Source organism: Aegilops tauschii, chromosome 7 (genome assembly GCF_002575655.3).
Source record: "Aegilops tauschii subsp. strangulata cultivar AL8/78 chromosome 7, Aet v6.0, whole genome shotgun sequence".
Lineage (NCBI taxonomy): Eukaryota > Viridiplantae > Streptophyta > Magnoliopsida > Poales > Poaceae > Aegilops > Aegilops tauschii.
Window position 1 is genome coordinate 29,278,632 of NC_053041.3, and position 13,107 is coordinate 29,291,738.

At 49.4% G+C, this 13,107-nt stretch overlaps 1 protein-coding gene across 1 annotated transcript; it reads left to right on the forward strand.

Annotated features, from left to right (window-relative positions):
* Positions 1–7,013: 7,013 nt before the first annotated feature.
* Positions 7,014–12,929, forward strand: LOC109732447 (malonyl-CoA:anthocyanidin 5-O-glucoside-6''-O-malonyltransferase). Its single transcript, XM_020291625.4, has 2 exons — positions 7,014–7,756; positions 12,064–12,929. Exons 1-2 carry the CDS (start codon positions 7,088–7,090, stop codon positions 12,772–12,774), a joined length of 1,380 nt encoding a protein of 459 aa, XP_020147214.1. The 5' UTR covers positions 7,014–7,087; the 3' UTR covers positions 12,775–12,929.
* The last annotated feature ends 178 nt before the right edge of the window (positions 12,930–13,107 follow it).

Consider the following 13,107-nt stretch of genomic DNA (forward strand, 5'->3'; position numbering starts at 1 on the left):
TTTTCTCCCCCGCACGCAGGAGGGAGGGGAGGGTTGGTACGGATCCGTTTTTCTCAAAATGAAATATCCATTAAACTCTTCGTCGAGATCTTTGACATTCGGTTTCATATTGATAGGTTCTGGCGAACTTTATTTCGGGCACAACATGTATTCTCAATTGGAAGTATCATGTGCTTCCAACTAGCACTAGCATGTGCTTTCAATGTGAACTAACATGTGCCTCACGAGGAAGCACACATGTGCTCCAACGCATAGCACAGGTATCCTGCATGCCACATGTCACACTCCCGTGTGTTTCACGCTCTACCAAAAGTAACATCCATTGATATTTCCTATGGGGCCTCCTTTAACTAGTTGCTCTACAAGACTGAAAGCATAGTCTCCTTGGAGATATGAGCTGGTCAGTTTCCTCTAATATCTGCATTGGTGCCATGACAATAGTTCAATTGTAGATATGATATCTAACTTAGTAGTTGATGTCCGTAGATAGAAGTTACATTCCGATTTTGGAGTAAAGTATCAGAAATCTAATTGGATCGTGTAAACATCGATGGAGTATGAGAGGTTATATTATAGCCCAACACCAAAGAAACATGACAAAGAAATGAAAGCATGTGTCAAATATGACAGCACGGTACACAACTCATGAGTACTACCGCTAATTAGGTCTTATTGAGGTGTGGAAGATATGACTCATTCCTCTTGCACATTAAATTAGTTAACGGCAATGTGTGTGTCTCAAATCATGTGTATCCACCGTTGGATAGCTATCATGACCCATGGAGGTAGAAAAAATTACATATGTCGTTCGTCACAAAATAACTCATGCATATACGATCGTACAGCTACCGAACACTAGATTAGATGTGACTTAGTTAATTCTCGGTCCGGCAATGTGGATGCCAGCTCGGCGCAGGCCAACGCTTTTTTCCTGCAATGCTCGTCGACAGAATCGGAGCTGCCTGATCGTCAGCGTGTGCGGTGGACTATTTTGCATCGACCGGCGAAGACCTCGACGCTTGTTTGCGGTGAGGGCTACATCGGTGGTTGTTGAAGGTGGAGTCAGAGTCGCTCATGGAGGTGTGATGACGATGGCACCGGATTGCAACCTCGAGTACTCTTGTCTCCTCGATGGCATGTGTGTTGCCAGGTCGCCCTGTGTGCCTTGTTTTGTGGGTTTGTTGTGACGGTTTTCTCGGTTTTTGGTTAATTAACTGGGCAACTCTCTTCGAACTTTTTTAATGAATCAGGCCCTAAGAGCATCTACAACCGGACCTCTCAAACCCGCCTCAAACGCCCGGGCAGGCAGCCCGGTCACTGTTCGGTCACGATTTTTTGACCCAGACGGATCCCTCAAACGGCCCTCAAATGCCCGGGCTGATCGGCACCCCCCATATCCGGCCAAAATATGGGGTGGATATGGGGGCGCCCGGGCACGGTCGCCACGCCGGACCCCGCCCATGCTGGCCCACACGACCCCACTTATATTCGTCCCCATCCTCTCGCCGGACCAAACCCTATCCACTTCACTCCACTCCCCTCCGCCACTCGAGCTCACCTCCGGCAGTTTGCGACCTTCTCCGCCATGGCAGGCAGCGGATTGGATTCCGACCAGTCTAGATCCGTCGACTGGGGCGTCGTCCCGTGTGGGTTGGAGGAGGCAATGACAGTCCGCATTGCACTTTGCCGCTTCTGGAAGGACTGCGCCCGGCCAACGGACGGATCCGTCCACCGCGACGCCATAGCGTCGGCTCACTGGGCGCTCGGGTCCTCTGGTGTTGGATCCTAGCGGTCCCAGCCGGAACACCTCTCCTTCCCTATCACTTGTCGGGCAGAGTATGAGTCCCACCGGGAACGGGTGGCTCGGTGTGGGAAGGATAGGATAAGGGCCGCCGAGGCCCGTATCGCGCCGGAAATGGCGGCGTCGGAGGCAGCTGATGCGGCGGCACGGGCGGCCGCAGAGGCGGAAGTCATCCACACCCACATTATGAAGAAACGGCAGCGGAGGAGCACACGCGCCCTCGCCCGTGAGCAGAATCGGGCGGTCTGTGCCATGGCCGGACTGCCACCGAAGGAGGAGAAGGAGGACAACGAAGGCGAGGACACCTCCGGCAACGAGCAGATCCGGCTCGATCCGTACTGCGTCTTCAACCGGTACTTCCGCGAGAAGGACGGCAAGGGCGCCGGGAAAGGCAAGGGCAGTCGTGGATGAACTCCACCATAGCCAAACATGCCAAATTTTTGTAGTCCGGTGGCAATTTAGTGCAGTGTGATGGAGTAGCCGGACGATGCGTGTCTGTCGACATAGTTGCATGAGTTTGTATCGATTTGAGATATGGTAATTGAGGTGTCCAGATGTGGATTGCATTTTTTTAGGAGTGCCCGGTCAGTGCCTGCCGACGCGCCCGGGCGCGTCCGCGGGCGTTTGAGGGGCCGAATTTGCCAAGTCCAGTTGTAGATGCTCTAAGAGACCGCATTAAAAAAAAGTTAGTTAGTTCTCATTTGGATGGAGCTAGCTACACCCTAAGTTTTTTGATTGTTACAATGAATTAGTTAACAACACTTTCCTCAATACATACTATAGCAGAAATAGCTCTGTGTTTTGTGATGGACAGCAAATCTGAGTGCAACTCAGGGTATCTCCCATTCACCTGCAACTGAACTTGGGCGACCATGCCCATTGTAAAACATGTATGTGAATGTGACGGTCATAATCTTGGCCATCCTCGCTCAACTACAACCCCTGATTATTACTACAGCAGTAGGCTGGTGACGATCTCCCATTCCCGATGCTGCAGAGCATCGCCACAACTTCCCACATGTTGGGCCTACAGTCAGCACAACAGTGGGTCAACAAGCTTGCGGGGCCTCTTCCGGTACTTGCGTGCCTGAAAGGAATCCAAACCATTTCAAATGATCTATCAATTTTCCCCTGGTGATTTTGGACATAATAGGCACCAATCGGCACCCATGTTTATGAAAGATCCTGAAGTTGAAGGCATCTTAGAGATTGTGTAGCTGCACAATTCTCTGCATCCAGGTAAAGTGCAGTGGCAGATTATAGAGGAAGGAGAATCGAGTACATTCACAAATAGGAGATATAAGCTACTGCAATTTTGGTTATGTCATGATAATTTAAAACTACTTACATGATCAGGAAGTGATCCTGGAGATGAGCTCTTCTCCGCCTTCACCGTGTAAGACCGGGACATCTTTTCACATACTACCTCCGTCCTGGTTTATTAGTCCCCTTTATATTCTCTGCCAAATTTTGACCTTAAATTTAACTAACGAAATGTTAATGTATGTTATAAATATGATATAATTAGAAACTAGGTTCAAATACGAATCCAACGATATAATTTTTTATGACATGCATTAATATTTTTATTAGTTAAATTTCTAGTCAAAATTTGGCATAAAATACAAAGAAGATGTAAACTAGGCCGGAAGTAGTATTATCTCGAGAGCTACAATGCCGAAGCTGTATACATCTGTCCTCTGTGATATCATTCCAGTAGCAGCGTATTCAGAATCTGCGACATTTTTTTATTTTTTTAGAAAAGAAGGATGACCTCCAGCCTCTGCATGTGGAAAATGCATGTGGCCATTTTATTAATTATTCACAATGTCTTATAAAAAAATACATCAGTAAGTCTGAAGCCACCATCGTCGTAACATATGTCGCTACTCCTATCTAACTGATGAAGGAGTGCCAAAAGTCCGAGCCGAATACCAAACAGACCTCGTACCAATGCCTAACATCTAAAACATGAGGCCCCAACCAAGCCACATTGCTGGGTTTGGGCCACTCACTGGTTTGGCGCCCTCTCCGAGGCTGCCGCCGCCATCTTCCGCCGATCCATCTTCAGAGCAGATACCGACGCATCAATGGTCAGGCTTGCAGTTGACACCACCACGACGTCAGACAACGCGACCTCCCTACGCGTGTCCATCATCACACAACCATTTCCGAGACCCTGCTGCGCCACGCCGAGACTCCACATCCTCGATGCAAAACAAGAAACGCTGCTCCACCAGTAAAACCGTCCACTGGTCCCTCGACAATGCACACCTCCAAGAATGACACCCCCAAGAAGGGAACGACACGAGAGCACCGCCATCATCCAATCAATTGATCAAGGGGTTCCCCCGGAGGTATTCGGAGGAGCTAGGAGCTTCACCTCAATGATGCCTTCAAGAAGGAAATGAAGCAAGGGCGTCGCCATCACCGGCTCCGGCTACCGGCCGAAGACCAGGTTTTCACCCGGATCTGTCCCAAGAAATCCAGCCGACAACCTGTGCACCATCTCGACCGCCTTCAATGCCCCATATCTAGCCGCCTAAATCCGGCGATCATCCACAATAGCTCTGCCACTGTGGGAGCCCTTGGCACACCGGCCATTGCCTGTGGGTGCCACCAATAAAGGCAGGGAGGAGGGCTGCCACCCCACCTCTCCAAACCGTGAGAGCCATCGAGAGGGATCCCGCGTACTCGTCACCGTCTCTGAACCGAACCAATCCGGAGACGCCTTGGACAGGGACAACACCACGCTATGCCGTCGCGGGCAGCCTGAGCTTCACGTGGCTCCACCTCCCAGGGCCGCCACCCCGGAATCCAGGCCGAACGTCGCCGCCGCCACCGGCCACGTTCTGCCGCAGCCGGCCACCACAACCATGGCCGCCGTGACCACGCGGACGCGTCGAGCGGCCCGCACCACCCGAACTCCCACGCCGCCCTGCAGCTCCGCCGCCGCCTTGCGTCGTCGCCGGAGGCAAGGCGCCGCGCCGCCGCGACCCAGATCAGGGAGAGGTGCCCTGGCGCCGACGGGTGACCTGCCTCAACCGATCTGGATGCGGGAGGGAAGTGGTCCTCCACCGCCGCCATCAGCCGGCCGGGGCTTCGCCCAGCGGCGACGGAGGAGAAGACGTGGTGGAGATTGACGGCGGCGCCGCCGTTGAGATCTCCACCCGAGTCGCCCTAGCATAGCCGCTAGCAGATGAAATATGCGATCATTATTCATGGCCGTGCACTTCAAAAAAAATTAGGCAGTTGCATCCTTAACTAGATTGCTGGAACATATGACATCCACTATGTGCCGTATACAAGATAAATCATAATGAACACAGGCCCATATCATAGTAGAAACATGCCAAAAATGAACAATAGGTTGGTAGCGGTCATTTCTGGCATTTACCCTTTTTTTTGCGGGGTGGCATTTACCCAAATTACAAATTCAGACAATATAATTACAACTATTGTGACATACTCCCTCCGGTCCTTTTGAGTCCGCATATAAATTTTGTCCAAAGTCAAAGTATCTACTTTGACCAAACATATAGAGAAAAGTGTAAACAATCGCAATTCCAAATCAATATTGTTAGATTCGATGTGAAATATAGTTTCATAATTAATATATATATATATATATATATATATATATATATATATATATATATATTGGGTACTTTAGATCTTGATATTTTTTAATATAAATTTTGGAAAGAGAGGGAGGAGGGGGGAGAATTGAAGGAAGAAGGAACAAATCAAGTGGAAGTGGAAGGAGAAGAGGGGGGGGGGGGGGGGGGGGGCAGGGAAGGTGACATATATTTAGGCTGGCGAGCATAGCAGCAGTGCGAGTATATTCTTGGTATATGCAGTAGCTGGAGCGCGGGACGCGTGACCGGCGCAGCTGCTAAATGGGGCCACCACCTGGCCCGTGTACGTGTACTGGCAGCGGGAGCCATACGACCCGCACTACAACTACCAGGTTTAGTTGTAGCGCGGAGTTTATGACCCTCGCAGGTACTACTGCTCAACCCGGGGTACCGTGGGGCCACTTATCACCAGTGTGGGTTGGACCACCACTCGCTACTACTACAATGCACCTGTAGGGTCGGTTTTGGCATGCGCTACTGCTACTCAACAGTAGTGTGGGGCCCATACCCCACGTTACTGCTACAAATCTTCATATAGGGGCTTCCCTAATAGTGTAGGGCGAACTTCGCCCCAACGGAAACCCTCGCCTTTCCTGAAGACATCCCGCTACAACTCTTCCGATGATCCAATGAGGCGACTGGACCTATTAAAAAAATCAGTGTGGCACTCTTTTTGAGTATATGGTGACCTTTGCTATAGTCATCATGATGGATACAGTGCAAGGGAGGAGGATGGGGAGCGGCTTGTGTTGTGGTGTGGAGAGCAGTGTGTGGCAGCTGCCTTTAAATAACGGATTCCGGTGAGGCGAGGTGTCTAGGTGCGTCAGTGCACGACACTAAAGTGGGTTTCTCGGCCGAGGAGTCTTCTTAATGACAGCATACAGACGGACGGGGCATTGAACGGCCGTGGTAGATATTCGTCCTATCCCGTTCAGGCCAGCGTCTCCGACATTGAATAGACGCGGACACCGAAGACGCGTCGCGGGCTTCGCCCTCGGCAGGCAAGCCGCTTTAGTGGCCGACGCCAGTGAGAGGTCACGTCCACTCTTCGTCCGGGCTCTACATCGGCGTGAATGTTCGCAGCTGGCGCCGGGCGGGAACGAGTGTGGGTGAGGGAAGAGTGGGCCCGAGCGGTCAGAACTGGGCGTAGGATTGGTCCGGACTCCCGCAAAGCCTTCAAGTTTGTCTTCGGTTTGCGGGAGAAAACGCGTCCGGATCACACCACGGAGCGATACAGGCCCTCGTCGGATGGCTTTCGCGGTCCGGGCAACACGGTGCGGGCGCATGCGGGAGGTTGTTTTAGATGCCTTCAATCGTATCAAATGTTTTTTTTTAATTTTGGCAAGTCGATTTTCTAAGCTGTTGGATTAAAATCTAACAACCATCTTTCTTTGTCCTTCCTTCAGCTATGTCTGTCTTCTTTCTCCCACGAAACTAACCTGAATTACAAATTCAGACAATTTAATATAGCTACTGTGATATGATTGTGCTGAGCTCTGCCCTGTGGGGCCCACCACCAGCGTCACGTAGCCCTCTTGGTCAACTATAAGATAAGACGCCGGCAGCTAGCTCCATTTCGGGGCACGCAGCGCAGTCCACCACCACCCACCTCGTCTGTCTTGTCGGTAGGCTAGCTAGCCAGCCAGTCATGCCGACGGTAAATATCGTGGAGGTCGGCCACGTGGTCGTGCCACCGCCGGAGGACTTGGTACTCAGGCTATCCGCGCTGGACGCGCCGTGGGTCGCGATCCCGCTAATCCAGCGCGTGCTCCTCTTCGTCGATGACGCCGGCGGCCAGCAGCACCCGCCCTTCGAGTCGCTCGTGGGGTCCCTCCGTGCGTCCCTCGCGGCCACGCTCGCGCGGCTCCCCCCGCTCGCCGGGAGGGTCGTCTTCCTGCCGTCCACCGGCGACGCCGCCATCGACTGCTCCGGCCGCGAGGGAGGCGGCGGCGTGCGGTTCGTCGTGGCGGAGAGCGACGACGCGGACGCGCGGCGGCTCGCGGGGGACGCGGACCACGACGTGGACGCGTTCGAGGCGCTCGTCCCGGAGCTCAAGGTGGAGGCGCTCCCCGCGGAGGTGCTGGCCGTGCAGGTCACGCGGCTGAAGGGCGGGGTGGCGGTCGGCGTGGCACTGCACCACGCCGTGGTCGACGGCCGGTCGATGTGGATGTTCCTGGAGGCGTGGGCCGCGGCCTGCCGCGGCGACGCTGCTGCCGTGGCTGACATGACGTTCGACCGCGCGGTGGTGGCCCTCCCCGGCGGCGGCGGGGACCTCGCCAGGAGCATGCTGCGCAAGTACGCGCCCAATCTGCCGCTGGTATGTTCCTGACCCCTCACTTCCCTTCCCAGTCCGTTCGTATCGGCCGCCGGCGAGCAAGCCGGCTCCGTTTCATCGGGAAAAAAAGGTGCTATTCTGAGATGTGAGATCTGCACTAGATATTCCCCCCCGTTTTTTTCCATGAATGATCCCCTAAAGACATCTGCGGTGTATTTTCTGCCAAAATGTAATGGCACTGGCCCTCCACAACCACTTCCCTGTCAAGACTTAACTACATTCATCATCGATCACTGCTTTCCATGCGCGGATGATTCTTCTCCACATGTTTCCTCTCCCTCGTTCCTTTTTTTCTCTCTCGCGTTGTGCCCAGAGTGCCCAGAGGAATTGCGGTCCTGCTGCTTTGGCGTAGCGGCAGGGCTATGTTGCGGGACGCGTGGAGGACGACGCCTATGCGGATCGGACGTCTCACACGAGACGCATCATGTGGCTGGCAGGCCAAATTTACTGTTTTGAACTTTTTTTTGTTAGTTTAGCATGATCTGTTACAAAGGTACACCGTATTTATCACTCAAAGTATAGTGCCCCGCCCCCTACATTATGACAAGTATTTAGCTCTGAGCTGCAAAAGCCACACATTAGCCCAAATTATAATCAATGTTCTATATATTATACTCCCTCCGTTCCAAAATAGATGACCCAACTTTGTAAGTACAAAGTTGGGTCATCTATTTTGGAACGGAGGGAGTATGTAGTACTAGCAAGATGCCCATGCGTTCCACGGAACATCAACATGATCAAGGGAGGCCTTATTTGCAAATATGGACTATATGCAAAAATATTTTGGATTTGATCCTTTTTCTATCGTCATTGTTTTGGCGGTAGCTTAACACACCCTACCGCCAAGGCCCTTGGCGATAGGACTTACATGCACCGTCACCTCCGTTTTTGCAAAAAAGACCCTACCGCCATAGCCTATGACGGTAGGGTATTTTTCGAAAAAAAATAGATCTTTTATTGCATGTGTGCCTTTATTATTATTACATGCATGCTCCTACCCCCAATGACCATGACGATAGGGTCTTTTTCGCACCGAATGGACGTGATGGTGTAAGTAAGTCCTATCGCCAAAAGCCTTGGCGGTAGGATGTGCTACCCTACCGCAAAAGACAATGATGGTAGAAAAATGGTCAGATCCGAAAAACTGTGCACATAGGGTCAAATCATGCTTAAGTTAAGGAAATGGGTCAAAACAGTGAATTTGTCCGTGACCGGTGCCTAACATCGCCCCAAGAAAAGGTGCAAGTCTGAGATCTGCAAAAGATTTTATTCCCAATCCTCACCCCACAATTCCCTTCCCAATCTTTTTTTGACTCATTTTTTTACCAATTCATCTTCAATCATGGCAGTACAACAAACACCAAATAATAAAAATTACGTCCAGAGCTATAGACCACCTACAACCACTACAAGCACCGAGCGAGCCAAAGGCGTGCCGCCGTCATTTCCACTCCCTCGCCGGAGCCGGACAAAACTTATTATAATAGACAGCCGGGAAGTCGTCGTGCTAAGGCCCCATAAGACCAGCGCAACAGAACAGCAACCGCTGCGATGAAGAGTAGTGTAGATAGGAAGGATCCAACCTGAAAACACATGAACATAGGTGAACTGCGACCAGATCCGAGCAAATCCACCAAGAACAGATCCACCGGAGACACACCTCGACACACCAACCGATGATGCTATACACCCTTCCCAATCTGTCGCTGTTATGTTCCTTACCCGGCCTCTTAGGGCATCTCCAACGCTGACCCACATATTTGCTCCGGTGTCAGTCCACGGACACTTATACTGAACGCCGCCATCCAACGATGTCCACATACATTTCAACCATGTTTGAACTAACTGGGCGAAATTCGTGCAAACACGGCAGATTTCATATAAACCGGACACGATTCATTACATTTTGGCCAACTTTTAACTAAAAACTATACCGGACTAAGGTAAAACTAGTCTACGACCGGTGCCGGTGGATATCCATTCCCACGACACAAATACCTTGATAGTCTATGGCCGACTGCGGCGGTTCTCCATTGTCTCACTAGTAGAAAAATGACCTTTAGTACCCGTTCGTAAGGATCTTTAGTACCGGTTCTGGAACCGGCACTAAAGGGTGGGGACTAAAGATATCCCCCTTTAGTCCCGGTTCAACACGAACCGGGGCCAAAGGCCCACCACGTGGCACGAGCCCGCGCGGTGGTCGGGGGGACCTTTAGTACCGGTTGGTAACACCAACCGGGACTAAAGAATTATTTTTGAATTTTTTGGATTTTTTTTTCAAATTTCAATTTTCTGAATTATTTGACGATTTAGTGTCTAATCACCCTCATAACTGCTCAAGTGTACACCACTCATTCCAAATCATCTAACTTCCCGGCCGATCACCCATCCTCTCACTATTCCAGCCTGAGCACGCTTAACTTCCGAGTTCTATTCCCCCTAGTTTCTAAGTCAGCATTTGTTGTTTACCTAACAATAGTAATCTGTCAATCTTATTAACCCTCGAGAGTTTAGCTTGAGTATGAAATCACACATTTCACTGTTTGAGTTTGAAACTATTATTCTAAAATACAATAATTATTTAGTAACACTAATATTTCTTGAATAAGTAGTTTGACCATAGTTTGACCACAGTTTGACCAGATTTGATGAAAATTCAAAAAAACTGAAATAATTATTTAGTAACACTAATATTCTTGAATAATTATTTAGTAACACTAATATTTTCTTGAATAAGTAGTTTGACCAGATTTAACCAAAATTAAAAAAAATGAAATTTGAGCATAACTTTTTTTCCTTTTAAAATTTGAGGATTCTGAAAATTTGCCAAACGGCCTACGGCGGTTGAAATCGATGCGGATTTTTGTGCTGAACATTTTGATATATTATACGTTTTTTTCGAAATTTATATTTTTAAATTTCCCTAACTACTAGATGTAGTAACATAACTACATCTCGAAGTATTTTAATTTTTGAAGTTTTTATCATTTCCTTTTGATTTTTTTTCAAAACTAAAAAGGCAATACAGGGGGAGTACAGGTTGAAAATTGCTCTTTAGTCCCGGTTTGTGTCTCCAACCGGGACTAAAGGTTAGACCCCTTTAGTCCCCTCCGTCCGTCATTAGAGGGCCGGTGAGCCACTTTACCCTGTTCGCATTTGTTAGGCCGATGCTTTAGATCAATGTGTTTTCCTCCCAATTCCTGACTCCTCCCGATCAGATGATTGGCGTGGCCAGGAGAGAGAAACATGTTGCTGCATGCAAAGCAATTCATTGTTTGCATGCGAGCAGAGCAAAGAAAGCATCCAGGCTTTTGGGAATGATCGAGGCTTCCTTGGTCCAAGATATTTGGTCGTTCGGCGTAGAAAACCTGAACGAAGGTACTCCCTTTGTTCCAAAATAGATGACTTAACTTTGTATTAATTTTAGTACAAAATTGAGTCAACTATTTTGGAACGGAGGATGTAGTAACTTAGTACTAACGCTAGAGGTAATGACAGTCATCACTGTCAAGAAAAAAGTAGCGCGTTATACGAAATAGCATCGCCTCTGAAAACATGTTATTAGCGGCTATAACGCACTATAGCGTGCTATTAGCGAGATGTTTTAAACTGATCAATTTGACGAGACGATTCTTTACACGCTATAGGGCGCTATTTTCTTCAGTGATCACTGTATTACTATTACATGGCCGGCTGGCCGTTGTGCTCCGGCCTTGTCAGCCATATAAATTGCAGAGGCTAGGCGAGAATTTTACATGATTGAACAACACTAGAACACCATTTTTTTTCCGGGTGAACAATAGAACACCATTGTACTCACACTCCCATATAAAACACCTGGCAGGAGTAGGGTATTACCTCTAAAATAAAAGACCCGAACCCGGGTAAAATCCGTTCGTGTGAATCCCGTACCTATATCATCCCCAAATCATGTGTATTGTCACAAAATCTGTGCAACACATATCATTTGAACTATTATACACCATAATCAAATAAATCATATAAAATATGCATTTAAACAACGTCTTCAACCCACATGGGTATTTGAGACTTTCACCACCATCTACGGGCTCACCAGCCACACAAAAAGCCGTTTCCAAACATATTTTATTGCGTTCTCAACTACTATGAACTTCTACTAGCTCCAGCTGCTTGTCATTTCAGTCGCAGCCCAAACAAAAAGGGCCTAAGATAAACATTGGAATATGCAGCACTGGATCGGAATACTATAATCTTTTTATTGGCATGCAATCAAATTAACATTCCGGGACACAATCTTTGCATTTCAGGAAGCCAACCTGTTCCCAAGCACCCTAATCAAACTCCCTCGTCGGACATTCACCGTCACCGCGAAGCAAATCCACCACCTGAAGCAATGCATGTCTGGCCACACGACCTCCGGGAAGGCCGCCACCACGCCTATGTCATCCAGCTTCGTAGCCATCGCGGCGGTCGCCTGGGCATCATTCGTCCGGTCCAAGCACCCATCCGTCATCTCCACCAACCATGACGTCTATCTCTTCTTCTTCATCGACTGTCGCGGGCGGCCTGGCATTGACCCGCCCGTGAGCGAGAACTACTTCGGGACATGCATCACCGGGTGTCTTGTAAGGGCCATGGCACATGACCTCCTTGCTGTTGACGGTGTCGGAGCCGCCTCGGCGGCGATTCAGCGGGAGGTCCGGCGAGCAGCGGAGGACCCGCTCGCCCTTTGGGACTGGCTGGACATTGTATCGTGGGTGCCACTCGACAAGATGGTGAGCATCAACGGGTCCACGCGGTTCAAGGCGTACGAGGTGGCCAACTTCGGGTGGGGCGCGCCGAGCAGGACGGAGTTGGTCACCATGAGCGACGGGCGGGTAGTGCTTGTCGCCGCCAAGAACGGCGCAGTTCAAGCGTCCGTGTGCATGCACCTGGATCATGGCAGCGCGTTCAGCTCGCACTTCCTTAGTTCTCTTGTTGATTCATGTGTATGCAGTACGATTTTCGATGCAAATTAACGGTGGAAATTAAAACTTACCTTATTGCCATCACTCCGCTGGAATTGGTGAACTAGCCAAGCCAATCTTCTATGAGACCTTCCATAGTGGGGCTATTGTAGTGAGTATCCTGCAACTACATTTACTGCCAACTATTGCTGAGTTGTAGTATTTAATTAGTAAAGAGAGAATATTAGTATCATAGCATGATGTCCTATCATATCAAATGAAGTATAAATATGAGTCATGTAAAATAATAATAATTGGAGTACTAACTCATGATAGTATGCACTATGAAAACAGTATCATACCTTGGATCATATGCATGATATGAACTTATGATAATACACACTA